At 43.8% G+C, this 27,908-nt stretch overlaps 2 protein-coding genes across 6 annotated transcripts; both read left to right on the plus strand.

Annotated features, from left to right (window-relative positions):
* ATG4D (autophagy related 4D cysteine peptidase) lies at positions 1-27,786 on the plus strand. 5 transcript variants are annotated; one of them, XR_014176774.1, is made up of 12 exons: positions 187-578; positions 1,106-1,390; positions 8,834-8,917; positions 10,892-11,065; positions 11,481-11,814; positions 12,902-12,966; positions 13,096-13,244; positions 13,673-13,751; positions 21,634-21,710; positions 23,587-23,709; positions 26,344-26,463; positions 26,892-26,909. XR_014176774.1 is itself a non-coding variant. In XM_081970709.1 (11 exons), exons 2-11 carry the CDS (start codon positions 1,174-1,176, stop codon positions 27,072-27,074), a joined length of 1,482 nt encoding a protein of 493 aa, XP_081826835.1. In that variant the 5' UTR covers positions 1-172; positions 1,106-1,173; the 3' UTR covers positions 27,075-27,786. The 5 variants fall into 5 exon arrangements, 4 of the variants coding, with proteins under 4 accessions (XP_081826835.1, XP_081826836.1, XP_081826834.1 ...); XM_081970709.1 differs by lacking the exons at positions 187-578; positions 23,587-23,709 and adding an exon at positions 1-172 and having other exon boundaries at positions 26,892-27,786; XM_081970710.1 differs by lacking the exons at positions 26,344-26,463; positions 26,892-26,909 and adding an exon at positions 24,723-26,328.
* Positions 17,473-21,624, plus strand: LOC309401655 (uncharacterized protein). The gene is made up of 3 exons (XM_081970754.1): positions 17,473-19,997; positions 20,526-20,720; positions 21,228-21,624. Exons 1-3 carry the CDS (start codon positions 19,869-19,871, stop codon positions 21,267-21,269), a joined length of 366 nt encoding a protein of 121 aa, XP_081826880.1. The 5' UTR covers positions 17,473-19,868; the 3' UTR covers positions 21,270-21,624.
* Positions 27,787-27,908: the final 122 nt, after the last annotated feature.

Here is a 27,908-nt window from a genome sequence, read left to right on the forward strand (position 1 = left end):
ACTTCCGCCGAAAGCTTGTTCCGGGATCTAAGATGACGGCGCCGGAGGCATCGTTGCGTATGGTAAGGTAGTGCGGAGTTGGGCGCTCATTGCGGATTGAATAACGGCCACCGGAACGACGAGACGCCCAGAGAGGGCCCGTACTCTCGTATCCTATGCCTGCGCCGTTCGGGTAAGGAGGATGAAATGGGACCTTCTTGCATTGACCTCACTAAGTGGGGTAGAGAAGACTTTGAGACAGATCTTCGCTTTGGTTACGAGGAGCATGGTTCAGCGGGGATGGGGGACGAACTGTGGGTTAGGGCAAATGGGCCCGGTGTAGACTGGGAAGAGGTCGCCGGCCTCTCCATTGGCCAAGATTGGGAGTAGGCGACTCCTGCCCCGCCCATCTCATACGCACCGTAGGCCGGGTAAACCTGATTGTTTTCCAGAGCGGGTTGTGGAGTGGGTTGAAATGGAAATTACCCGTATTAAATTTCTCCGGTTTCTTCTAAATATTCTGTTTAACCTTTCCTGGCGCCTTAATGATTAAGACACCGAAACAGATAGTTCTTCCTTCTCCTTATAAACCCCTCCAGGTAAGCACAAACAATCATTCATTCTCTCTCTCTCTCTCTCTCTCTCTCTCTCTCTCACACACACACACACACACACACACCACGTTTTGGTATAAACATCTTAAGCATTGCTGGAGGAATCATGGACTTCTCTGGTTCTTTTCTCTCCCATGTTGTGGATTTTTTAAATATCTGAACTTGTCTTGTGCAAAGATTTGCACAGACATGGTCTTTTAACTGTTAGGAACAGAAAATGAAAATTAATTACTTAAAGAAGTTGAGTGGATTATAATACCTCATTGTTTGGCCTTTATAGGTCACCTGACATTCCATAAAACCTCCTTCCTTCCTCCCCAGCCCAATTGGGTTGGACACAGAGAAGTAAATACCTGTGCAGGATTTGAGATTTGATATAGTTAGGAAGATGATTTAAATGTAAGACATATCTTCAGATATTTATATTTAATAATTATATATTGAGCTGTTATACCTCTAAAGCAGCTTTCTTAATATTTTTTGCCTTTGATTTTGTAATTCTATTTCCCCAGCAATGCACATGAAGCTTTCATCTCAACCTGTCAAAAAAGACATAGTCTCCACTTGTCTCAGTTGTTAAATGAATTCCGTGTCACCCACCTCAGTGCAGTACTTAAGCCAGGAAGAATTGCACCATACAGATGGAAGGCAGTTTTTTAATCCCAGAGCCAGCAGCCAAGGAGGGAGCTATCCAGGTCTTTTCCCCAGAAGTGCCACCTGCAGCCAGTATAGTGAACCTGATGAAGTGGACAAGATCAAGAGCAAGCTCCTTTCTACCTGGAACAATATGAAATATGGTAAGTTCCGGTTATAGAAACTGCATAGGAATGGGTAGATCCTATCACTGTTTAATACTCACAAAGATGAACCTTGAATTTGAGAAATATAGATTTTTTAAAATTCTATGTAACAGCTGTAAAGTACTTCCATCAGCTTGGCATCTTACATATTTCTCCTTTTTTATGCCATTTGAATTTTCAGTGAAATTCTTAATATACTTTGTGACTTTAAAATCAGGAGACCTGTGTTTTCTTAAGTTCTGCACTTATAAAATCAATTCATTTGTCAGGCTATATTTAAGTCCTGTTTCCTTTAGAGGCCTAATTGTTAGCCTTTAAATATGTCGGTTTAGAATTTAGTTATCTACAAAGATTGTCTTTTGCACATATCTGCCTCTAAAGATTTGTAGAAAAAAATCAAATCTCTTATAGACATTATGCTCTGTACTCTCTGAAACTATTCAAAATTAGATAGATTTTCCAGATTTTGAATTTTTAAAGGAAGAAAAAAAATGATATTTAAGCTTATCATTCTGTTTCATTACTTTGATGTCCATGAAATAGCCCCTCATCCAGAAACCTGGCCAGAAAATTTCACTTACGCTGTTTCTCTAACGCTGCCTGACAAGATTATTGTAGTACTCCCATTGAAGAAAAAATCAAAGTTGCCAACTGTAAACAATTAATGTTCACAACAACACTAAGCAATAAACCATGATTTCTAAGCCACATGAATGGCCCCACACCATGTGCTGGCACAAAACCAAAACACTAGCTTAGTGTAATTGCAGATGCACATGTATTTTGTACTTGTATTTTTCATGTAGTTTTGTGAATAAATCTGGATGGGTTGGGGAAAATCATCTGTTGAGGAGGATAAATTATGTTCCTATTTTCAGTTCCTATTTTTCCAATAAGCTATAGTAGTGAAGCTGCCTTTTTTGTAACCTCTAGCTGATAGGACATACTGCCCACCATTATTTTCTTGAACATCACTTTTGATGAAGAGTTTGTGGTCCGAGTTAGTGAAATAACCCACTAGTGAGTGAGTGAAATAAATTCATTGATATGTGTATAGATGTGTATATATTTCATTTGGCCTTCCATATACCGGTACTACTGAACTACAGTGCCTGGCATTCCTCATCCTTGCCAGCAATATTTGAAGGATAATAGTTCTTTCAAGGTGCTTTGCATTTATTCCTATGCTGAAGTTTCAAGACCATAGTTACTTTAGATATCTCCTCACATGAGCATCATAGTAGAACAACTTTTCTCTTATTCCTGTGGAGTTTTCTTCATCTTGTGAAGATGGGCATAGACTGGGGGGCGCTTGATAAGTTTGCTTATAACTCTTATCAGAACATAGAGATTAATAGAACTCTTTTTTTTAATTAAAAAATTTAATAAATTTTACAAATATTGCCACCTCACCTTCCTCCCTCCACCCTACCTCCACCCAACCTCCCTGAACAAAATACAGGGTATAAACATTTAACAATCATATGCTAACATAAGCTAACTGAATTTCACATCCTACCTCCTCTTGTGCTTTAATTCCCCTTTTGTTATACTAACTTTAGGTAAGTTGTAACATTCCTTATTCCTTCACTCATAAGCTAATTGAAATTTTTTAGTCCGATATTTATTTTGAATATAGTCAATCCATCTTTTCCATTCGAACTTGTATTTTTCATCTGAGTGGTCCTTCAAGTATGCTGTAATTTTGGCCATCTCTTCTAGATTTATTACTTTTAGCGTCCATTCTTGAATAGTAGGCAATTCTTCCCTCTCCCAGTACTGCACCACCAACAATCTTGCTGCCATCGTTAAGTTCAAAATCAAATTAGTCTCTATAACTGTACAGTCTGTAATTAGACCTAACAAAAACAACTGGGGGTGAACTTTATCCTTTTTTAAAATATATTTTGAATAACCCACCATATTTTTATCCAAAATGCTTTGACTTTTTTGCAAGTCCACCATATATGGTAATACGTAGCATCAGCACAATCAGATCTCCAACATTTAGGTTGTAAATTCGGATACATACAAGATAATTTTTGGGGATCTAAATGCCATCTATACAACATCTTATAAAAATTCTCTCTCAAATTCTGAGCTTGCATAAATTTTACATTTGTTACCCAAATCTTTTCCCATATTTCCATCATTATTGGCTCTTCGAAATTTTGTGCCCATTTTATCATGCAGTCTTTAATTAACTCTGTTTCAGAATCTATTTCTGTCAGTATATTATACAACCTTTTTATGTGCATTTGACTCTGGTCCCTAATTTGTTTTACCAGTCTATCCTCATTTTGCGTGATACCAATTGTCTGATCTTTTTTCCATCTAGCTTGTAACTGTCCATACTGGAACCAGGTTTGAGTTACCCTTTCCTCTCATAGTACATTCAAAGGCTTTAACTGTAGTACAACTCTTTCTATATTAAGAAGTTCTCTGTATGTAATTACATCCTGTTTTTGTTCTATACTTATATTCTCTATCGCGTGTCTGGGTACTACCCATGTAGGTATCTTATCATTTAACCTATATTGGTATTTTTTCCAGACACGCAATAGGGCATTCCTTAATATATGGCTTTTAAAAGTCTTATCCATCTTTTTATCATATATTAAATAGGTGTGCCAACCATATACCAAATCATATCTCTCAATATTCAGAATTCTATCCTCTGTTAAATTAATCCAATCACTAATTGTTGTTAAAACTACTGCTTCATAGTATAATTTTAAATTAGGCATTTTCAAACCTCCTCTTTCCTGTATGTCTTGCATTATTTTAAGTTTTATTTTGGTTTCTTCCCCGCCCAGACAAAGTTATTAATACCTCTCTGCCATTCTTTCAAATTTGCATCTTTTTAAATTACCGTATATACTTGAGTATAAGCCGACTCGAGTATAAGCCGAGACCCCTAATTTTACCCCAAAAAACTGGAAAAAGTTATTGACTCGACTATAAGCCGAGGCTGGGAAATGCAGCAGCTCACGGTAAATTTCAAAAATAAAAATTCAGGTAGATAACAATAAAATTGCTTTAATTGAGGCATGTGGAAAAGAGGGTCAACAAAAACAATATATTATCAGTATATTCAACAAAAACAATATATAACATTAAAGTATTAACAATAATTTTAAATGTACAAAAACCTTAACTCAATAAGCAACCAAGCTAAAACACAAGCATCAAAATCCTTCAAAACTGGATTCCTCCTCCTCATCTGTATCTCCAAACAGAGCTTCAGCTGTAGCTGGTGTGAGGTTATCATCATATACATTGTCACAGAGTTCGCAGTCATCACTATCACAGCTGTCGTCCTCATACAAAGCACTGTCTTCACTGCCATCCATAGCATTACTTATGCCACATTTCTTGAAGGCGTGCTTCACCATGTCCTCTGGAATCTCTTCCCATGCATCACGAACCCACTTTGCTATCAGTTCTATGTCAGGCTTCATCATATTTCCACCTTTTGTCAGTCGGGCTTGACCAGATGACATCCATTCGCACCACATCTTTCGCACACGGTCTTTGAAAGGTTTATTTAAACACACATCTAAGGGCTGTAATACAGATGTAAGCCCACCTGGAATAACGGCTAAAGTAACTTGAGAAGACTTTGCCAATGTTTTTATGTCATCAGATGTGTGGGCTCTGAACATATCCCAAACTAGCAATGATGGTTTTTTCTTTAAGGCTGCTCCTGGTCGTCCTTTCCAAACTTCTTCTAGCCACTTTTTTGTTCCATATTCATCCATCCAGCCTTTAACATGTGCGCGCACTGTAATTCGTGGTGGGAACTTGACCTTTTTAGGCAAGGTCTTTCTTTTAAAAATAATGACAGGCCGCAGCTTAGTTCCATTAGCCAAACATGACAGAACGACTGTAAAATGGTTTTTCTCATTACCTGTGGTTCTGAGTAAAACAGTTTTGTCTCCCAAACTTGCCACAGTTCTGTTGCTTGGAAGATCAAAGGTCATAGGTGTTTCATCCATATTCCCAATATCTCCCAGGTCATAGTTATGGATCTTTCTTTGTTTTATGATGAATGAATGGAATGACATCACTTTTTCATCAAGGTCTTTTGGCAACTTCTGTAAAATCTTTGTTCTTTGCCGCAAACATAGGCCATACCTATTCATGAAGCCAGTACACCATCCTGCTGACGCAACAAAATTTTCAATGCCTGGTGCTTTTAATTTGTCATCTTTAGCCATTTGAAGGGCACGTAAGCGAATTCCCATGCGTGTTACGCAGTAACCATTTTGACGACACTCCATAACCCATTTATGCAATTCAGTCTCTAGAGCCCCATATGGAGTTGTTAAACCACGTCGAGCTTTTTTTGCCTTTGGAATCTTTTCCAAGTCAGCTTTCATTTTCCGCCACTCCCTCACTTGTTTTTCATCAACACCAAATTCCCTACTTGCAATACTGTTATTGCTTTTTTCTGCTCTTGACACAACCTTTAGTTTGAAAGCAGCTTCGTATGACCTGCGTTTTTGTTTTGGTGCAGGATTAGAAGTACTGGGATCCATTTCTAACAGGAAAAAAAAAACTTTAAAAAAAAATGCCATACCATAAAATAAAAATATACCGTAAAATGTCATGATATGTCATGTGACACAATTAAGTTTGACATCCTTGCCTTAGACTAAACTATGAAACAAGGTGTATAATTAAGGTGACCAGACATCCCACTTTTGGAGGGACAGTCCTGATTTTTAATAATTTGTCCTGCGTCCCACAGCGTTTTAAAAACAGTCCCGACTTTTGGTAACGGGGCAAGGCAAGTAATTTGCGCTCCCTAAAGCGATGCCTTATTCTCCTGTATAAAAGTCACTATCTTTGATATCAAATTCATTTCTCTTATTCCCAAATACTTGCTCAAGGAAACTGAGTCCTCCCCTGAAAAATCCAGGCCCCAGAATAATTTATTTTATTTACTTTGGAAGTTATGATAGAAACAGTGTGCGCAGTGGCGTAGCGTGGGGGGTGCAGGGGGGGCCGGCCGGCTCACTCACTCTCTCTCACGGCAGTAATACAGATCATCAAATAAAAAGCTCTTCTCTCTTGAAGGGAGAAAGGCGGCGTGTTGAGGGATAACAAGAGGGAGACTACATTTCCCAGAATGCTTTGCCTAGGAGCTTGCTTTTGGATTGGCCGCCGCCCGGGACAATTCGGGCAGGGATAGTGGTGTGGATAACGGCTGCTAGCAGGTAGAAGGGGGGTATTGAAGGGCGCTGTTGGTAAGCCATGGCATCGCTATGGCTCTTAAGGCTGCACCTGTCTGCGGGGAGCTGCCTCCTCTTCCTCCTTTGTTTCCAGTTAGGGGGAAGCCAGAAGAAGAAGGAGGTAGATCCCTCTTCACCTGCCCCATCTTTCCTTCTTCCCCGGGAGCACCGATAAGACCGGGCAATTGTGTCCCCCACCCTTCCCTCCATGGACGCTGCTGGCGCCCTTGCTTTATTTGAGTGCATCGCTGCTGCTTTCCTTTCTTGTCCCCACTTATGCCATTCTGAGTCCTCGCTTTCCTTGCCCTGTGCGCGTTTTGTATTTTACGCCTGCCGCTGCAACGCCACCGCGTCCTCCCGCTCCGCCTGGAGCGCCCCGGGAAGCCGGCGGCGCTGCGCTCCGTCTGCCCGCCGCTGCAATGCCACCGCGTCCTCCCGCTCTGCCTGGAGCGCCCCGGGAAGCCGGCGCCTTCCCGAAGCCCCTGGTGCGCCTCCCACCCCCGCGGCACCTGCTTCCCTTCAGTCGAGGCTTTTCCCGCTGCCCTTCGAGCTCCTCCTCGGGAGGAAGGCAGGAGGCCAGCATGGAGAGGGAAAAGGCTCGACTGACGGTGGCGTTGATTACGGGTTTGGATTAAATCCTTAATTCCAGACATTTCTTCAGAGACATCTTTAAAAGCATTTGAAATCCTTTCCTGCAAGACAACGGCTTGATCCTTTAATGCCTTTTGGAGATCTTCAAGTGTCAGAGTTTTTGTTTCTACTGCGGGTAATAAAGATTGTAATCACTGTGTCTGGGCTGGGGAATTTCCAGCGCTCTTAGAAGTGCTTGGTTTTGTTTGCTTTGGAGCCATTTCAAAATATTCAAACAAACTTTTCAGCGGCCAGTTTGTCAAGTCCAAAAAGTCCACCTATTCCCCCACGTTTGTTAGCCAATACTGTCTTCTTTGATCTTAAACTCTTGAGTCTTTTAACATTGTTAACAGGCAGTTAACAAATGCTGCCCCTTTTAAGTTTCACTTTCGACACACCCTTTGTTATTCAATTGCCATCTTTGAGTCCTTTTGTCTTCACGGGGAAGTATATTACTCCAGAATTAAAGTTTGTACTTACAATTATCTTCACTCCTGTTTTGCTTTGCCTGTGTATCTTTCAAATATAAATCTAAACATTGACAGCAAGGGTGGTCGTGACATTTCGTTTCTGTAAGAGCAGAAGCGTCCCGGATGAGGAGCTATGTCGGGCTTCTGGGGAGCTCTGACCCTTCGTACCCCAGGTTCACTCCTGGGGGTCCCGGGGAGTTGTGCCCTCGCCCGTCTGCTCACCCCCCTCTTTTCCCGAGGGGGGAGTTTTCAAACCGCTAGACTGCTGATTTACGCTGTTCTAGCAGTTTATTACTCAATACGGGGCTGGTGTTCCCTAGGGAGCGTCTTCCAATGCCGACGGTGCCACCGGAAGCTCCGAGATTAATAGAATTCTTAAGACATGGAAACTGAAATTGAGAATGACTGGTAAAAATATTTCAGCTTGGTCTGCAGTCTACAAGCATTCTATTGTTGAACATTATCAGTTTTTAATGATATAAGCTCTATCAGAAGCAATAACTCCATAGTTTATATAATCTCTTGAGTTTTCTTTCCTCTGAAATAACGCCTAATAATGCCTATAGTAATGTCTAACTATTCATTCCATTTGCAATCCTGGATTTCTGTAATCTTTTGTTGAGGCACAAAAGTAGGTCATTATTTAAACCCACTTCCTCCTTGATTAGAATGGTAGAGGGGTCATAAATCGAGGACTACCTGTATTCTAAGGACAAGAGTTGAGCTATGTTTTCTTTATACATATATGTGCATTTGATGAATTTAATGTGTGTGTTGGTTAGACCCCCACACCCTATGCCCATTTGCCAATAATTGGGATGTGTTTGAAGTATTCCTGCCCTGAGACTCCTTTTGTGTCTTATTTCTCGATTGCCTCGATGACAAAAGAGATGAACAGGGAAAAGGCTGTGTTCAGAGGATTGTTCCTCTGATGCTGTCACGCATTTGTGCAAGTGAAGATTATTTATGTACTGTTGGAAAACTGGAAGTCAAGTAACACATTCCCTCAGTAACTTTTATAAGAAAAAAGGGATTGCTCAATTGCTTTAAACGGACATATCACATGATCTGAGATTGAATTTCCTGTTCCTTTTTCTTCTCAGGTTGGAGTCTCAGAATCAAAACCAATTTCAGCAAGATTTCTCCAGTCCATCTCTTTGGACGTGTCTATCACTTTGGAGAAGAGGGTTAGTAAGTTTGATGCAATAGGGTAGGATCTTCTCATCACTTAACTGAATTCTATTTGACTGCCCCTCTAAGAAACAACTCTCAAAATCTCAGCAATCTGGTGTACAGTCCAATGTTCCCTCTATTTTTTTTTTCAGTGTGAGCAGAAAAGTATAGTGTTTGAGCGGCACATTTTCATGCCTGAGCAGCACCTGATTTTTTTTCACAGGTGTCATCTAAGACAACAACGAAATCTGTATTATTTGAAACTCAAAAGTTATGTTTATTCAAGGTACCCGCTTAATTAAAAGTGTTATATAGTATCACTTAACAACGCTCCTGCTTAGCAACCAAAATGTTGGGTCAGAAACTCTGGCATTTGAAGCACGCAAGTCTTAAAGCTGTCAAGTTACAAGATCCTTGCATCCCTAACCCTTTAGGGAAAAAACCCCCAAGGGGTCTTCAAACCTGACAGCTTGAAGATTTGTGGACTTCAACTCCCAGAATTCCTCCTCCAGTCATGTTGGCTCAGGAACTCTGGCATTGAAGCATGTAAGTCTTAAAGCTGTCAAGTTGCAAGATCCTGGCACCACTAACCCTTTAGAAAAAAAAACACCCAGGGGTCTTCAAACCTGACAGCTTGAAGACTTGTGGACTTCAACTCCCAGAATTCCTCCTCCAGTCATGTTGGCTCAGGAACTCTGGCATTGAAGCATGTAAGTCTTAAAGCTGTTAAGTTGCAAGATCCTGGCACCACTAACCCTTTAGAAAAAAAAAACCAGGGGTCTTCAAACCTGACAGCTTGAAGACTTGTGGACTTCAACTCCCAGAATTCCTCCTCCAGTCATGTTTCGGCGATGTCATCTGCGTGGATCTGCTCCATCTTTGGTTTTTTTCACAGGGGGCAGGGCTGCCGCTGAAGATGCCGACGAGCCCCTGTCGCCACCAGAATAGCAGCTGCCTCCTCTTCCTCCTCCTCCTCCAACAGCACCACCACATTTGCTGCCCGGTGCTGCAGCTGAGGTGAAGCCGCCAAAGCTCCCGCTGGCGCCCGTGGCGGCGGCGCATCCCCCTCCACTTGGAGCACCTGAGCTGAGCATCGCGTTACCCCTGCTGCTCCCTCCTCCTCCGCCGTGCTTTTGAGAAGCCATGAGGCCTTTTCCCCCTGCTCCCGCCCCCTCCGCCGCCTTCCTACTGGCTCCCGTGGCCTCATGGCTCCTCAAAAGCATAGCAGAGGAGGAGGGGGCAGGGGTAATGCGGGGCCCAGCTCAGATGCTCTGAACGGAGGGGGAGGCGCCGCTGCTACGGGTGGGGGCGCCGACGGGAGCTTTGGCGGCTTCACCTCGGCCGCAGCGTTGGGCAGCAAATGTGGTGCTGTTAGGAGAGGAGGAAGCGGCAGCAGATATTCCGGTAGCGGCAGAGGCTTTGGGGGTTTACTTTAGCCGCAGCGCCGGGCGCAAGCAGCTAGGATTGGCTGCCCACAAAGGACCTCCCCGGGCTTGCTTTCCTGAACTCAGTCGCCCCGCGCTCATCAAAACAAGTCTGGGGAGGTCCTTCGCGGGCGGCCAGTTCTAGCCGCCTGCAAAGGACCTCCCCAGCCTCCGTCGCCTGTGACAGTAGAAATCACTGCGCGGCAGTTGGAAACTGCTGCGCGGTGTTTTCTTGCCACCTGCGCGGCCGTGGCAAGACGCACCTTAAAGGGAACAGTGGTACAGTCCATACATCTAAGTTAAAGAATGTTGCTATGTTTGAGAAGATTGTCAGGTCCACAAAAAAAAAGTACCTAGATTCATCAAGGTCTGAAAACTTTTTTATGTTAGCCCTTTATAACCTTCCTCTCCCTGTCTTGCCTTATACTGCAAAAGTATACACTAAGATTTCCTGCAGCTTTATTTTGTGTGAAAGTGTCTTTGGGCTTGTTTGAGGCCTGCTAAAAAAATGGTGCCTCTGCCAAAGAGGACCTCTACCTGACATAATTTTGTTTTTCGTTGAAGAGGATGTGGAGCGCTTCCAGAAAGACTTTGCCTCTCGTATCTGGCTGACTTACCGTCGAGATTTCCAGCAGCTCAAAGGCACGGCATGGACCACTGATTGTGGCTGGGGCTGTATGTTGCGCAGTGGGCAGATGCTGCTTGCGCAGGGTCTCCTTGTCCATTTTCTTAGCAAAGGTGAGTGGCAAGGCTATATGTGAGACATCTGAAAGGAACTTTATTCTTCATGCCTTTGTACATACAGGCTAAGTATCTGGAATGTATACTATTTACATTTTGTCCCATGGAGGATCTTAAAGAGTTATCTAATTCAGTAGTTTCTTAGGATTTAACATCTTCCAGAGATCATCAGAGGACATTTGCATAATAATAGAAATTGTGAGTAGCTTGTAATTTGGGATTCCAGATTCCTCCACCAACCAAAATGTGGGTCATACCTTCAGCAGGTATGGTATCCACATATACAGTTTGTTACAGGTTTTTTTTGCTATTGAGTGAATAAATGATACTTCAATTACTTTCTATGGGGTTGGGGAATTGGATGGCTTACTATCCTTTCTTAATTCTCTTGATTTTGTGTTTCACTTTTCAGACTGGACCTGGTCAGATGTCCTAATCACTACCAATTTGACAGATATGCAGCCCATGAAAGCTGCCTCTCTGCCCTGTCCCAGCATCTCCAATCTGCACCAAGCTTCATCCATCCCCACTAAGAAGACCATATGCCCCTGGGAATTGTGGGCTCATCGGCATACCTGCAGATCTGATGAACTGGAGAAGGAATGTTACCACCGTAAGATTATTTCTTGGTTTGCAGATCAGCCACAAGCACCCTTTGGGATTCATCAATTAGTTGATCTTGGGCATAATTCAGGGAAGAAAGCTGGAGATTGGTATGGCCCTTCTGTTACTGCCCACATCCTCAGGTGAGTGATAATATAGTAATATGGTATCTGAAGGAATTTATATTATAGAGATGAGGAAGAGCAGGTTTGGAGTTCATTAACATTCTCTCAGTGGGAGTCCTTATGGGTGGATATTCTGGTCTGTTTGTTTGTAGTTAAGCTGAGAGGTTTATTGTGTACAGAGCACTTTGAATTTGACCATTTTAAAATGAAAATATCCCATGGAGTTCAAAATAATTAATTCTAATTTGAAATAGCTGTTCTGCATCTGAAATAAGCTGTTTCAATTACTTTTGTTTTGAGTATTCTCAGGGTAACTGAAAGAATTTGTTACAAATTTTAAAACTGGGTGATTCAAATGGTCAACGTTGAAACATTTTGCATGCTCCTAATTATTTCAGTATTCTATTGGGTGCTTAGCTAATTATGTGAGAGTGAGGTTCTCTGCCAAGAATGCTCCATGTTCTTATTTTGGGAATTTTTTGATAGCACAACCAGGGATAATCAAACTTTGTTATCACAAAGTTTCAGAAAGGTTGACTAAAGCACTAAATGGACCTTAAAGCGCCTGCTTAGACTGCTGGAGACTTGTCTAAATTTTACTGAAAAGAGTAACAATAGTACTTGGCTGGTTTTCTTGTCCTTGATGAATTGCATCATTAATTATGAAAAAGAAGAGAAAGGCAATACATGGCAAAGCTCACATTTCTTTAGCATCTGAATCTTTCAGAAGCTGTCACCTTTCAAGCCAAATATATTCTTATTAGGAAAGGGGAACCTATGGCCTCCCAAATGCTGCTAAACTAGAATTGCTGGCATGCCATGCCCATGTTGATTCAGTTTTCTGTGAGATGTGGGTCAGCAATATCAAGAGGATAAAAGATTCTACAATTTTATGTATTGGGGCAGCAAAGGCATCTTGGAAGCTTTTCTGACTCCTACATCATACTATCCCAGAGCCCAATTTCCTTATATTGCAGCAAGGATATTTCCCATTAATAAGTTTACTGTTTGTCTACTCTCCATCCTCATTCCCATGACAATCAACTGAACTGTGAAAAATTGGCAGGGTACTGTTCCACTGAAGTGTGCTATTTTTTTCCTGTAGAAAAGCAGTGGATTGCTCCATAGAAGCAGGCAAACTGGTAATATATGTTTCTCAGGATTGCACAGGTAAGGTTTGGAGAAGGGGGGATTGGGCAGGTTTGTCCTAGGCTCAAGTCTCAGAATAGTCAAAGGGATTTAACTAGCTTTTTGTCCATATAGTTTATGACTGAATTCCCTTCTCTTGTGTCCCCATAGTGTACAAAGGGGATGTGGCAAACCTAGCCAAGGAGAATAACAGCAGGACTCTATGGGATCCTGAGGCAGAATGGAAAGCAGTCATTATCCTGGTGCCCATGCGGCTGGGTGGAGAAACTTTTAATCCTGCCTATGTGGAGTGCATCAAGGTGACTTGAGAACAGGTGCAAATAGTGATATCGGGATTCACATACGATCAATGTTGATGTCTCATTCTTTTCCAACTGATTGCATGAAAAGGACGTATTGATTGTATCTCAAAGTTGAAATATTCTGTGAGCAGAATTGTACAATGTCTGTGTAGGAGATGGTTTCTAGAATCTCCTTGTATGTATTCCCATTTGTTTAATTAAGATAAGAAAATTGCTCTTACAAAATCAGCAAATCAGGAATAACATTGTAAACTGAATTATCAGCTTTTCCAACTCTTACCACTTATATTATCTTTTCCTACATTTATCCAATGTGGTTGAAAAGTGATAGTCTCTCGTAGTCATTGTAGATGGGAGTTAAATATCACAGTGGAAAAAGAACAAAGATTTCGTGGAATTCCTGAATTCTGAACATTATCCTGCAGGAGCTGCTGAAATTAGATTTCTGCATTGGAATTATTGGAGGAAAACCAAAACATTCACTGTACTTTGTCGGATATCAAGGTAAACAATTTCACTGTGAATCTCAGAAATCTCTAATCTACTTTTTCCTCCTAATAATAGGTTGACTTAAGCTAAGTCAGCTTTTCTAACTATACTAAGCTATATAACCAGCAAATTATTACCCAAATTCTTAATCTACCGTATCCTATACCAACAATACATATAGTAAAGTACTGTATTTTTCGGAGTATAAGATGCACCTGAGTATAAGACGCAGCAAGATTTTGAAGAGGTAAAAATTTTTTAAAAAGGTTTTGCCCTCCCTGGCCCCCAGGAGCACTCTGCACTCTGGTTTTGGGGGGAAGGGCAAAAACGTGACATATGGGGGCTCGATCTTCCTAAAGGGTAAGGCTTTTATCGATCTCAAATCCACTTTTCTCTACCCCTCCCATGGCAGGGCAGGACTAAACATATCTCTCTGCACTTTATCCCCCCCCCCCCTTCCCTCTGACTGGTGATGCGGAGCTGCTTGGCCCAAAGAGCGACAGTTGGCTTGCTTTTTCTCTTCAGTGAGGAAGAAAAGACACGTGGGGACTGCTGAACGGCTGCCCCTGTGCTCGACCAGCAACGGCCCATTGGGCAAGAAGGGGTGGGGATCCCTTCCATTTGGATTAATGGTTCATTTTGGTGGCACCTGAGCGGCAAAAGGGAAGCCCAAAGAAAACAATCTGGCAAGGCTGCCTCCTTGAACAACCAGGCTTGTTCATAGTCCTCTTGGCAACCCCGCTTCCTTAGTCTCAGGCCAAAAGCAGGTGTCAGGCTGCAGGGAGATTCCTGACCTGACGCTCCTGCATTCCGAAGTTTCCATCCTGCACTTCTTCCACTAGCCAAGATCCCAACAATGCCAATAGTTTTTCCTGGAGAGAAAGTGAAGATCTAGAAAAGACTTTGTGATGAGGAGATTGTTTCTCTTCCCTTCCTCCACCCACACCCCCAATCCGCCCGGATCTGTCATGCAGCAAAGAGATACGGTAGCTGGGCACAATAGCAGCAATAGCAATAAGCAGATCCAGAGAGATTGGGGGGTAGGTGGAGGAAGGGAAGAGGAACAATCTCTCTATGAAGACTTTTCTCAGGACGCTAGATTAGGAAGTTAAAAACCTGAAATGGGGACAATCAAGCTTGATTCAAAGGCTTTGGCTCCTGATAATCCGGAGAGATTGGGGGGGGTGGAGGAAGAGAAGAGAAGAGGAACAATCTCCTTTTTATGAAAGGTTTTCTCAGAATGCTAGATTGGGAACTTAAAAATCTGGAATGGGATACAATCAAGCTTGATTCAAAAGCTTTGGCTCCTGAAATCGCTGCACTGCCACCCAGAAATGCTATTACTGCAATCTCTGCCGCCTGGAACCGCCCAAGAAGGGGCAGGTAAAGCGGGCACTGCAGAGATCGTGGTACCAGCGATTTGGTTGGCAACCCAGCAATCTCAGGAGCCAAAGCCTTTGAATGAAGCTTAATTGTCCCCATTTCAGGTTTTTAACTTCCCAATCTAGCATCTTTGAGGCACCTTTCATTTGCAGGAGGAGGAGGAGGAGGGCATCTTAAAGCAGCGCCTCCTTAAACCAAAGCCTCTGAGTAACTCGGAAAGAAAGCCGTGCTTTTCGGGAGGCAGTTTTTGGCAGGTTCCAAGCACGGCTTTCTTTCCCAGTTACTCAGAGGCTTTGGTATACTCCGCCCTCGCCCTCCTCCTCCTGCAAGCGAAAGATACCTCAGAGATTCAGCGGGCAGCTCAGGGGACCATAATGACTTCACTCCCCAGCAATTTGAGGAGCTGCTAAGCCCCTAAGCCCTCCTGGGAGCTGAGCCGAGCGGGAGTCCCAAAAGTGAAACCTCTCTCCTTTCCAGCCATCACAATCACTGCAGCGCCACGCTTTGCCTGCCTCTTTTTCAGATGACTCAGACAGCTACATTTGGAGTATGAGACACACCCTCTTTTTTGGAGTAAAAAGGTGCGTCTTATACTCTGAAAAATACGGTAGCTCTTGTTTGAGGAAAGGTCAATATAAAAAGAAGTAAAGAAGCAGGGATTTTTTATTTAATTTTTTTTTTATTAAAAGAGTTTTGTACAAACAAATTTTCCCCCTTTTCACCCCCCCTCCACACAATATAAATCTCATACAATTTATTTAATTTTTTGAAGCTGCTTATTTTTAGAAAGGAAATAACTATCTAGTTGGATCAGAATGGATCATTGTAGACAGTAGTTGTTCTCCTGTGTGCCGCTTGGAGAATCCAAGTATGGCTTTACCTTTTATCCAATAGCCTTGAGACTGAGTTTAAAAAGTCTCCCCTCCCTCCTCTAGCTGTTAGAGTCCAGTTTTTTAACTCAGTCCAGCCTTGGAAAGACATAAAAAAAATTTCTAAGCAAACTTATTTGAATTAGTGTTTTATTTCAATTATTTTCTTCTGTAATTTTCAAATTAAGTAGAAATTGATAATTACTAGTAATTGTTAACTGTGGTTGCGTGTGCTGGTTTCCCCGGTCCGCCGGCTAGAACCATCACAAATTGAGAACGATTAGTGATTTCAGTGACCAGAGGCAATTTCCTTGTAACCGGAGCATTGTCCAATCACTCGGATAAGTCTCCTGATTGCTGTGGGCTCAGCAGGCGAGGTTGTGAGAGTCAGGTACGCCACTCTCTTGCCGCCTATTATTGGAATTGATTTAGAACTAGCGCTGTGCAATTAGAGCTGAAGCACTCTCTGAGGCTTTTGAAAGATTCAAATCACGTGCCAATTGAGAGCGGCTGCTACTTCAGTGACAGGTGGCCAGTTTGGAGTTAATTTAAATGCGAGGAGTCCGTTTGAGAGCAGCCACTGTTTGAGTGACAGGCAGCCATTTTGGAGCTAATTTGCATGCGAAAAGACCATTCTATTTGGCGCCAGGAAGTTCACTTTTGGCGCCATGAACTCAATCTCACCATTGCGTGGATTTTCTTGCTTCAGTGCGGCACGATCTCACCGTCCTCTTCAGAACAGTGCGATTGCAGCTTTGCCTTGGACATTGCATTTATTTCGTGACTGTGAGGTTTGGAGTTGGGGAAAGAAACCGCAAAGACTTTGCTAGCTATGGTTCCCTTTTCCTCAGCCATCAATCACGGAGATTCAAGACTCCTGTGCGCAGGGCTTGCCGCTAATTATTTGCCCTCATTAACAGCTCAGTGTAGGAACGGTGCTTCTCCCTATCATGGCTGATCGTTCCATTTCTGAGAGCAGCATGGAGGCAGAGGTTTCCCCAGGCTCTCAAGCCCTTCCTGGCACATCTAATACCAGGGCAGCCAGAGCTACCACCAGGAGCTCTTCTACCAGGCCTAGAACCAGTAGATCTGTTTCTCTAGCTCCCACAGCAGCAGCTAATAGGGCGTCTAGAGCCAGGGCATTCCTGTAAATCCACCAGAGGATTATTTCATCCCCATCTATTTTAAGTCCTTGCTTAAAGGCCAAGACCACAGCCAACATGGGGGGTACAGCTAATCCTGCAGGATCTGCAGTGGGATTAGATTCCATGGAGCGCCTCTTCGCAGAGCAGACAGCAGAGCAAGAAGCTGTTCCAGTGCCCAAACTGTTTCTTGATGTCATTCAAAGGCAATGGGCCCATCCCAGCTCAGTGCCCCCCCCCCCAAGTAATAACGATAAGCTTTATAGTGCTAGCTCAGAATTGGAAACTTTATTGCAGGTCCCTCCAATGGATCCACCAGTTGCAGTCTTAGCTTCCCCAGCCATTGTGCGCTCCGATGTTTCAGATGGCTTAAAGGCAGAGGAGCGCAAAACGAAGATGACTCTTCGCAAGACATATCGCCTGGGTGCTGAGGGTGTCTACGGTGGTGTCATTTTTCAATAGGACATCCCTAGTCTGGCACAGCTGCAGGCCAGAGTTGCTCCTGAGGATCTCCAGCTCCACCAAGATATTAACAAGCTGGTGGCGCTGTTGAGTTTTCCTCAGATGCGACGCTCAACGCTGCTAAGTTTGCATCCAGAGCATTAGCTTCTAATGTTACATCACATCGGCTCTTATGGCTACGTCACTGGCAGGCCGACTTGCATTCCAAGTGGCGTCTTGCCTCCGCTCCGTTTAAGGGCGGACCTCTCTTTGGAGAGGCTTTTGACCGTATACTTGTGGAAAATAGAGACAAGTGCAAGGTGCTTCCCCTCGCTCACAGATGGGCGGATCGCAGGGCACAACCCTATTTTAGATCCCAGTCCTTTCGGTCAGCTGATCAGGGATTTGGAACCTCGCAATATTCTCAATATTCCTCCCAATATCATCGGTCATACAACCAGGGATTTGACAGATATCTGGACAGGTTTCAGGATAGATCAGGGTTTTGCAACAGAGGCAGGCAGCAGCAACAACCCCCTGCGAAATGGCCCTTTTGGGGGTCAAGCAACCGACCATTTCGCAGGTACAAGTGACTCCCAACCACCCCATCCCATCAGCAGACAATTTGTCCACTTCGTCAGCCAATGGGAAGTGTCCACCACAGACACCTGAGTGTTACAAACAATGAGGCTGGGCCTCACCCTGGTATTCCTCACCACCACCCCAAGACGCTTCATCAGGTGTCCCGTTCCCAGGTGCTAAATAAAAACGAATCTCATGAACACCGAGATCCAGCATCTTCTGGACATATTAGCCATAGAGTCAGTTCCATCAGGACACGAGGGCAGGGGATTCTACTCAATCCTATTCTTAGTGCCCAAAGGCTCAGGAGGTTGGTGAGCTATTCTGGACTTTAAAAAGTTAAATGTGCATTTAGCATACAAATGCTTCAAAATGCAGTCCATCAAATCCATCTTGGGCGGCATTCATCAAGGGGACTGGCTAACATCCGTAGATATCAGGGAAGCTTATCTCCACGTGCCAATATGTCCAGCTCACAGGAAGTTCCTGCAGTTCCAGTTAGCAGACCGGTGCTGCCGTTCGGACTATCCTCCGCACCCAGGACTTTCACGAAGCTGTTAGCAGCTGTCGCAGCATATCTATGGTTGTTTCCAGTAAGAATACAATGCTATCTCGACGACGTTCTTTCTTCATCCCCAGCACCAGCACATCGAGACCTACAGACCACTCTCTGGGTCCTACAGCTGCATGGCTTCTCGGTGAATCTGCCCAAGAGCTTTCTCCGTCCATTGACCAGTCTGCTGCATTTGGGAGCCGTGATCAACTCAGCCACATGCGTGGTATATTTATCTCCGGACAGACGCACCAGCCTCCACGCGTTGGTCAGTGAGGTACTGTCACAGAGGTCAGTGTCATTAGCAACTCTTTCCCAACTCCTTGGGAAGATGTTTTCATGCATAGACATTGTTCCCTGGGCACGTCTACATGCCTGCACCCTTCAGTGGTTCTTGCTCCCATTCCAGAGGAACCACACCAGCACATCCCACACCAAGGTCAGAATAATGCCAAAGGTGCTCCGATCACTGACGTGGTGGAAGTCTGGAGTGTCTGTTCAGAGAACCTGAACGCATCACAGTAACTACAGATGCCAGTCTGTTCGGGTGGGGAGCTCACACTCAGAATAGTAGCCCAGGGGTGGTGGAGCCCAGAGGCGCTTCGGAACAATATAAACTGGTTAGAGCTCTGAGCAGCCCACCTCGCCCTTTGGCACTTTCACCATCTCGTGAACAGGTGCCACGTTCTAATTCTAACTCTGGCCACCAAGGCTCATATAAATCGGCAGGGGGGCACACACTCCAGGACACTTATGCGGGAGATGGAGACCCTGCATGTCTGGACAGAGACATATTTTATCAACCAGGGGACAGCGAATGTACAAGCGGATTGGCTGAGAAGGGCCATGGTGGAGTGGCGACTCCACCTGGACCTATTCACGGAACTGACACACAGGTTCGGGATCCCAACCGTGGACCTCTTCGCCCATCCCAGCAACACGCAACTTCCAATATTCTTTGCCTGGTGCAAGGGGCAGAAGGAGTGGACACTTTGCGCAGTCCTTGGCCACCAGGTCTGCTCTACGCTTTTCCACCTCTGCCTCTCATCCAGAGAATCATTCGGAAGATACTAGCGGAAGGAGCGGAAGTACTACTCGTGGCCCCTCACTGGCCAAGGCGCCCCAGGTGCGCTGACTTGGTCATTCTCTTCATATCCAGACCATGGAGAATTCCAGATCACAGGATATCCCTCAGCCAGGGAGCTCATCTTCATCCAGAGCCCCAGTGGCTACAACTTGCCGGGTGGCACTTAAAAGGGATATCCGGATACGGGCCAACTTCTCCAGCAAGGTAATCGACACTATTCAAACTGCCAGGCGTCCATCCACAACACGTATTTATGATGCCACTGGGCGACCACTTCATAACATTGAGCCCCGGCTGGCCTCTGTGCCACAGGTGTTGGAATTTTTACAATCAGACTCGATAGGGGTCTGGCACCCAATACCCTACGCCATCAGCTGGCAACCCTTTCTACCATGATCTTTGTTAGAGGGGTTCGGAGTCTGTCACATCATTCCTGAGTCTTTTCTGAAGGGTGCGACAAATCTCAGATCACCATCAGTGCATTGTTTTCCCACTTGGGAGCTGCCTATTGTACTTCAGGCTCTCACAGGAGCTCCATTCGAACCATTATGTATCATCAGTCTGAGACTATTAACGCTCAAAACTGTCTTCTAGTGGCCATCACTTCTGCCCGAAGAGTGTCAGAGTTGGCGGCCTCTCGGTATGCCAAGATCTCTGCATTTTTCATATGGACAGAGTTGTTTTACGGCTGGATCCAGCATTCCTACCCAAAATCAACTTGTGGTTCTACAGGGCTCAGTAGATTATTCTCCCCAACTTCTGTCCGCGACCACACCATCCTTGCGAACGAAGGTGGCACCATTTAGATGTGAGAAGGGCCCTACACCAGTATGTCAAACGAACAGCAGCCTTCAGGAAGACAGAATCATTGAGGGAAACTTCCCATCCTTCACAGTCTCGTTCCAACCAACGACCATGGGCCAGAAGGTAACATCTAACACCGTGGGGTGTTGGTTGAGGGCCTGCATTTCTCAGGCTTAGAAATCCAGTCCAGACCAGTACCCAAACGGATCACGGCCCATTCCACTTGGAGTGCTGCTACCACTGCTGCCTGGGCCACAGAAACCTCAATTAAGGAGATATGCAGGGTGGCGACTTGGTCATCACTGTTGCCCTTCATAAAACATTACAAACTTGATATGTTTGCCTCTGCCAAGGTGTCCTTTGGTGACGTGTACAGCAGAGAATCATCGAGGCTCCTGAGACCACGGGCCGTTTCAGTACCTGCCCTTAGATCCATATGCTTTGGCATGTCCCATGCTTGGATTCTCCAAGCGGCACACAGGAGACAGACCGTTGGCTTACCTGAACGGTCGTTCTATGTACGCCACGGGACTATCCAACCCCGCCCTTTGGCAATTTGGTCTGGGATCTCAGGGAATAATTTACCTTTCGGTCGTATTTTTCACAACTTACCTTATTTACATCTCTCAGATCGGCTGTGCCTTCATACAAAACTGGACTCTTAACAGCTAGAGGGAGCATGGCCAAGACTTTTCTAACTCAGTCTCAAGGCTATTGGACAGAAGTTAAACCCATGCTTGGATTTTGAGAGTACAGAGAACAACTGCATGTAGGCAACTCCTGTCATTTACCTAATAAAAAGTAAAATTATCCTTGGTAAATGGGAGAAAAGCTAATAGCTATTTGTAAAAACTGTTACCAATTAAGCAGCAGACTAATTCAAAGATGAGGCATGTGAACTAATTGTTTGAAAAAGCAGCTAAGGGCATGTTGGGTGGTCCATGTCTCTTCTGACAAGTGCAGTATTTTCCAAGTAGAAGATAGTCATACTAAGATGCATTGCTTATTTCTGCCTCCTACTTCCCTTGCTGCCTAGATGACTTCTTGTTATACTTGGATCCCCACTACTGCCAGCCTTTTGTGGATACTACTAAGGAGAACTTTCCTGTAGAGGTGAGAATTTATCAATGTCTCTTTGAATTTAAGGAATCTAATACTTGAGGAAATCATGAAAGAAAGCAATTAGAGCTCTAGAAACAAACCAATATTAGGAAGAATACTCACATTGAAGAAAGTATTTTCTTGTTGCTATAGCAAATTATACATATTAATTACTGGAGGTAGGACCAAGCATAAGGAGAAGAAAAGTAGATTTTACTATGGCCAGAAATCTTTATAGTGTGGCATATTTGTAAGTCAGGCTTGGGGCTATCTTTAAATTTTACTTTCTTGAATTTATATAGATTGAGAATTAAATGAGATTTTTGGATTCAATCAGAAATTGAAAGCAGAACAAGAACATTGTAAACAATGAGTAGTAAATGAAGCCCCACTTTTTAGAAGCAGAACATGCAGTGTAAATATTGAAGCAGACCTTAAACTTAAAGTGATAGTTATATTAATATTGGATCTTAAACTTAAGATCCAATATTAATGTAATCATCATTTTGACACTGTTCTCAGCATCAGAGAAAAGCCACTGTATGAGTCAAGATATCATTATATCTTTTTTGCATTAAAATGTAAAAACCTCCTAAATCTTGATACTGCTTTCTGAAGAAAAGTGTTATCAGCTCAGGTTATCTGGCAAGTTTCAAACTAAATATGGGATGGTGGGGGAGGGGAAGGGAAGCATCAGTGTTCAGAACCACTCTAAAAAATGTCCAGTATCCATAATCTTATAACAAATAAGGAAGCCATGAAAAGAAAGAGATGTTCATGAATATATCAGAAGATGCAGAAGGGCTCAAAAATTGTGATATTTGGATGGATTTCTACCACTAGCGTGGGAGCTGCCAAAATTTTCTATGTATCCCCTTACCTTTTCCCATAAATGTTTAAAAAACCAATAAAATAAAATAAAGAAGATGCAGAAGGGCTATATTGAAGGTCACAAATTATGGGGAGCATGCAGAGAAAATTAGAAGACTTAGTAAAGAGGGAGTAAATACGGCTTGTTGGTATTATTAACACCTGATGAGATGGAAATTTATGAATGAAATACAGTATGAAAAGGAATTAATTTGTTCAAAAAACCAGACCCCAAGAAGGGATAGGTAGCATATTACACACGAATGAGCACATTTGTATAAAAATTCATGTGTCAAGGTTCCAAGTAATACATCCCATTCAATAAGTATCCGAGGCAGGCAATTTCCTCAAAGAACATTTTATTGGAACATACCAAATTGGCACATTCCTGGTGAAAAACCGGGTCTAAGTTCCCACCAGTTAAAAGTAAAACTTTGGTCACTTCTGTTAGGGTTAGGGTTCTCAAGTCACATGGTCCAAGAGTCTCAAGTCACATGATCCAATCAGCATACAGTCCAGTTGCTAGGTGACCTCAGTCTCTACCTTTTGAACACCTGTAACAACATCCTCGATTCCCACGGGAAGGAATTTCATTTAGGCTACAATACTCCAGCTATTTCTACACACACACACGCCCTGGCGCTTTCACTCCAGGCTGTGTCAGCCCAGAAGCAATGAGAAAAGAAACTCCCTAGAGCAAACTGCAAAAAGGAAAATGGCCACAGTTCAGTCAATTTCAGGGTTTACAGGCTGCTCCCCTTCAATTGAAGAAAGTTTCCTGTAAGAAACAACAAGATCACAGAGAAGTTGTGGAGGTCCTTAACCTCTCCCCCCCCCCCCAGGTAGTCCCTTTGGCTTATGGGGGTACTTATCATGAACTTGCTTGAGCAATCTATCTGCCTTTACCTTCCAACATTTCAGCTAGGAAGCTTCGGATAGGTGATACCCCTTCCAATAGACTAAGTACTGTAATTGCCTCCTGTGTACTTTAGAATCTAAAATCCTTTTTATTTCATAGTGTGCTTTCCCTTCAATCACAAATGGTTTTGGGGCTGCCCAATCTACTGGCCTGAGTTATGAGCTTGCTGCTGGCTTCAGCAAGCTACAGTGAAAGACTGGATGCACTTTCCCCAATAGCCAGGCAAGTTTCAATTGTACCGTTACAGGGTTAATTATCTTTACTATGGGGAATGGTTCTACGAACTTCAGACCCAATTTCCTAGAGGCTAATTTTAATTTTAGATATATTATGGATAGGTAGACACTCGGTCTCCTACCTAGAATTGCAGTTGGAGGGATTGGTGTTTGTCAGCTTGTCTTTTATAGGTTTTTGCCACCTCCCTCAAAGCACACTTAGTGTTTTCCCACAATCCTTTCAGGGATTCCATCCATTTATTTAATGACATGGATGAAGAGGGTTCTCTTGACAATTCAGGCATTGGGATGAATTCCATTCCAGTTGTGATTTGGAAAGGAGACAGTCCCGTGCTGCTGCCCCATTTCCATGAAAATAAGACCTCTCCAGATAATAAGCCCTCCCAGAAAATATTTAAATGCATGCATAGCCGGTCCCCGCCATTTCTTCTGGTTGCTTGCTGCGAAAACAACATGAGGTGAGGAGGTAAGGCTGGAGGGGGAGGAATGCACCCCACACCCTTACCTAACGGCCGCTCCCGCAACCCTAGCCACCCTTCTGTCATGCTAAGGGCCACTGCACAAAGAGCAGCAGGCCCAGTGACATGGAACAGGAGCAGCAGCCATGAGATGACCACGTTCGCTGCTTCCTGCACCTCAAAATTAATAAGACCACCCCAAAAATAAGGCCAAGCACTTATTTTGGGGATCAAAAGAAATATTTTCTGGGAAACACGGTATGTGACCCAGTGGACTTTATAAATTCTGCCCAGAACTTTGCCATGAATTAGACTCCCCTATCTGATATGATTCTTCAGGGTACCCCATGCAGCCTATAGATCTGTTTGATGAATAACCTAGCCAGCTTTTCTGTAAGAAAGAACAAGATCACAGAGAAGTTAGTTGGGGAAGTCCCTAATCTCTTCTACCCCATCCATCCCCAGTAGTTCCTTTGGCTTATGGGGGTACTTATCATGAAATTGCTTGAGCAATCTATCTGCCTTTACCTTCCAACTTCAGGGTTGACATCATGATACTAAGGTGAAAACCTGATTGAAAGCACCTGGGTGAATATTATTTGAAAAAGAAACATACAGGCCACTCAACCAAGCAGAAAATCTAGATAGAATCTTATCAGATGACCAAGTATCCAAGAAACATACCAGTATGCTAATGGGAGATTTTACTGAAAAATGGGAATCAAATTGAACATCCAATGTGAGATCCAACTTGTTTTTGACATTCCTTTCAGATAATTTAATTGGCCAAAAGATGAACGAAGAAATTAGTAGATCCACTACACTGAACTTAATAATTACTAACAGGGAAGAAATAGTTGAGGAAGTAGAAGTTATTGGAACTGTAGAAGAAAGTGACCAGATGATCCTAGAATTTGCCATTATTGTAGGAATATATATTTCACATTTTTATAATATATGCATTTTTCACATAGTAATAATAAAATAGCAAAATATCATATCTCTCAAACCAGAATTGTGAATCCCCAATGGGGCTGCTCCTGGCTGCCTTCGGCCTCTACCTCACCGGTGGCTGCTCTGCTACCGCCTTGCCTTCCGCCCGGCCCCCAATCCCCAGCAGCTATCCAGCAGCTTCCAGTACCTCCTGCTGGAGCTCCTCACGCACCCCATAGGTCAGGTAGAGCAACCCTCCCTTGCCTGTCTTCAGCAGGTGTCTGGCAGGTACAGGGAGGAGCTCCACTCCCCCGCCACCTGCCTCACCTCACAGCGGCGGCCCTCCGGATGGGCTGGGTGGAAGGAAAGGCGGCGGCAGAGCAACCACAGGTAAGGTAGAGGCCAAAAGTGGCCAGAGGAAGCCCATTCGAACAACCGGCAAGAGAACTGTAGCACCCATCAGGGCCAGGGCCCAGAGCACCGGGCTCAATTCATAGCCTAGCGCCTCCAGGGCTGAGTAGACATGCCTACCAGTGCTCAGCAGCCTGAAGGTGGTGGGCGAGGCAGTGTGGGTGGTAGGGCTCCACTGACAATGTCTGGTGAAGGGGCCCTGGCAGGCCGGCAACGGGGGTGCACTCCAGAAGTCCTAGATCTGGGCCGACTCACCCTGCGCCAGGCAGGAGCAACCCAGCAGGGTAGCTGAGAGCAGCACTTGCCAGAAAGGCGATGAGCCCCCATGAAGCCAGCAGAAGCACGGGCAGTCACTTGTGCCGTCACTTGTGCCAGGTGCTGCAAGCGATCGGCAAGCATGTCAAAAGCAAAACGTGGGACTCATCGGCCATCCCTTGCCCTGCGGAAGGCAGCAAAACGTAGAGAAGAGCCACCCTCCTTTCACGAAAGAGCTGGGAGGCCTTTCAATAGCAGGTGAAGCCGGTGTTATTCAGATCCCGTCCCCGGGGGGGGGGGGTGTTGGAAGGGAGAAAGAGCCTCTCTACGTTTCGCAGTGCAAGGACGGCAGGCAAATCCCACTTTTCGCTTTTGACATGCTCACCAATCGCTTGCAGGAACTGGGACCACTCCAGGAGCACGTGCAGCAGGCAGAGGCATGGGGTGCCAACTCTTGTGTCCAATAGACTTGTGGAATGATCTAAGACTTCATTTGAAGGTTGATTCTAGAGACAGGCAGTCTAAAAAATTGGAGAAACTTAATGGTGTTAACTCTTTTCCAGACTTTCCATTGTAACTACCCTCGAAAAACATCATTCACAAAGTTGGATCCCAGCTGTACTATTGGGTTCTATGTACGTCACAGAATGGAATTTGAACATCTCTGCTTGGATTTAACTCGGGTGAGAAATTATATTTTTCTGGGTTCACTTGCAAGTTATTGTCTGAATTACAGTATGTTTACTCTGGATTAAAGAGAGAATTTGACAGAAATTTTGGAAAACAAATACAAAGTGTTTATTTGCAGAATTTGAAACTGTGGAAACTTGGGATGAGAGGTTTTTAAAAAGAGGCTTGTGTTTTAAAGGAAAATACTAGCATTTTACCCACTGTATTTAAGATCTTACGATCAGACCTAGAAAACTAGAAGCTTCCATCATAAATTGTGAGTTCTGTGTAATTCTTACCAGCCATTATAAAAGGACTGCTCCTCCAGGCAGAAATGGAGCAAAATCCAAGCCTAATAAAAATTAAGCCCAAGCCTACTTGTCTGAATTTTATAGCAAGTAAATGGATTGTGCCAGTTCATTATTTTTCATTCCCACTGCAGATCCTAAACTATGCAGCTGCCAAAGAAAAATATCCCATGTTCTCGGTTGTGGAGGGCTGCGCTCAGGAATATGATTTGGAGGAGATGTGTGCCCACTTTGCCCAGCAATCCATACAACTCCAACGGCATAGTAAACGGGACAGAATACAAAAGCCCTCAGCTGAGGAATTTGTCGTCTTATGATTGCTGGTTAGCCAGACCCACCACCTCAGACTTAAGTTTTTTATTTATGTAGAGAATGTAGGCTTGAAATAGAGCTGCATTTTTTAAGTCCAAAAAAGAAATCTGAGATAAAGCAGTTGCCTTTGCTTCTCTGATCTATAGTACCTCAGCTGTTCCTTACAGGAGACATTGGAAAAAAAATTACCTTGGGTTCCCTAAACCCATATGTGGATCTATTCTCACCTTTTGTTAGGCTGCTAACAGAAAGTCATGACACTGGAATGAAGCTACTGAATGTAAAAAAAGGACATTTAGTACTGACAGCCTTGACCTTTTTTTGAGTAGAAAGTAAACAGAGGAGGATTATTAAGGCGACTATTCGTTAACTTCTGATTTGTCTTTCCTACTAACTGAGCACTAGCCTGAAAACAAGAGCTTCCTTTTCATCAGCTCTGGACTTGTTTCATAGGCCCTTAAAAAGAAGGAAAAAATGGAAAAGAACAGTATGGATTCTTTTTAAGTTGCATTCTTGTGCATATGGAGAGAAGACCCTGTGTTAATTTCAGTTTAAAGGCTGAGGATTTCTTCAAACAGCCATTCATTGAGCAACTGAATTGGGGGGAAAAGGAGAAGTATAAAATGGAGCGGCTGCTAATATCTTTGTTGGCTTGAATAAACAAAACTCTCATAACAAAAATAAAGAACTGAAGGGCTTATTTTCCTGTGTGTGATGTGGAAGGGGCTACGGGTGGGTATCAACACAGCCTGATTGATCCAGAGACTGAAGGAATTTCTTAGCCACACCTCCTCCTTCCCTTTGGCTGCCAGTTTTCCTTCAGTCTTTGGTCCAAGCAG

The sequence above is a fragment of the Natrix helvetica genome (genome assembly GCF_964273705.1).
Source record: "Natrix helvetica genome assembly, chromosome: 1".
Classification (NCBI taxonomy): domain Eukaryota; kingdom Metazoa; phylum Chordata; class Lepidosauria; order Squamata; family Natricidae; genus Natrix; species Natrix helvetica.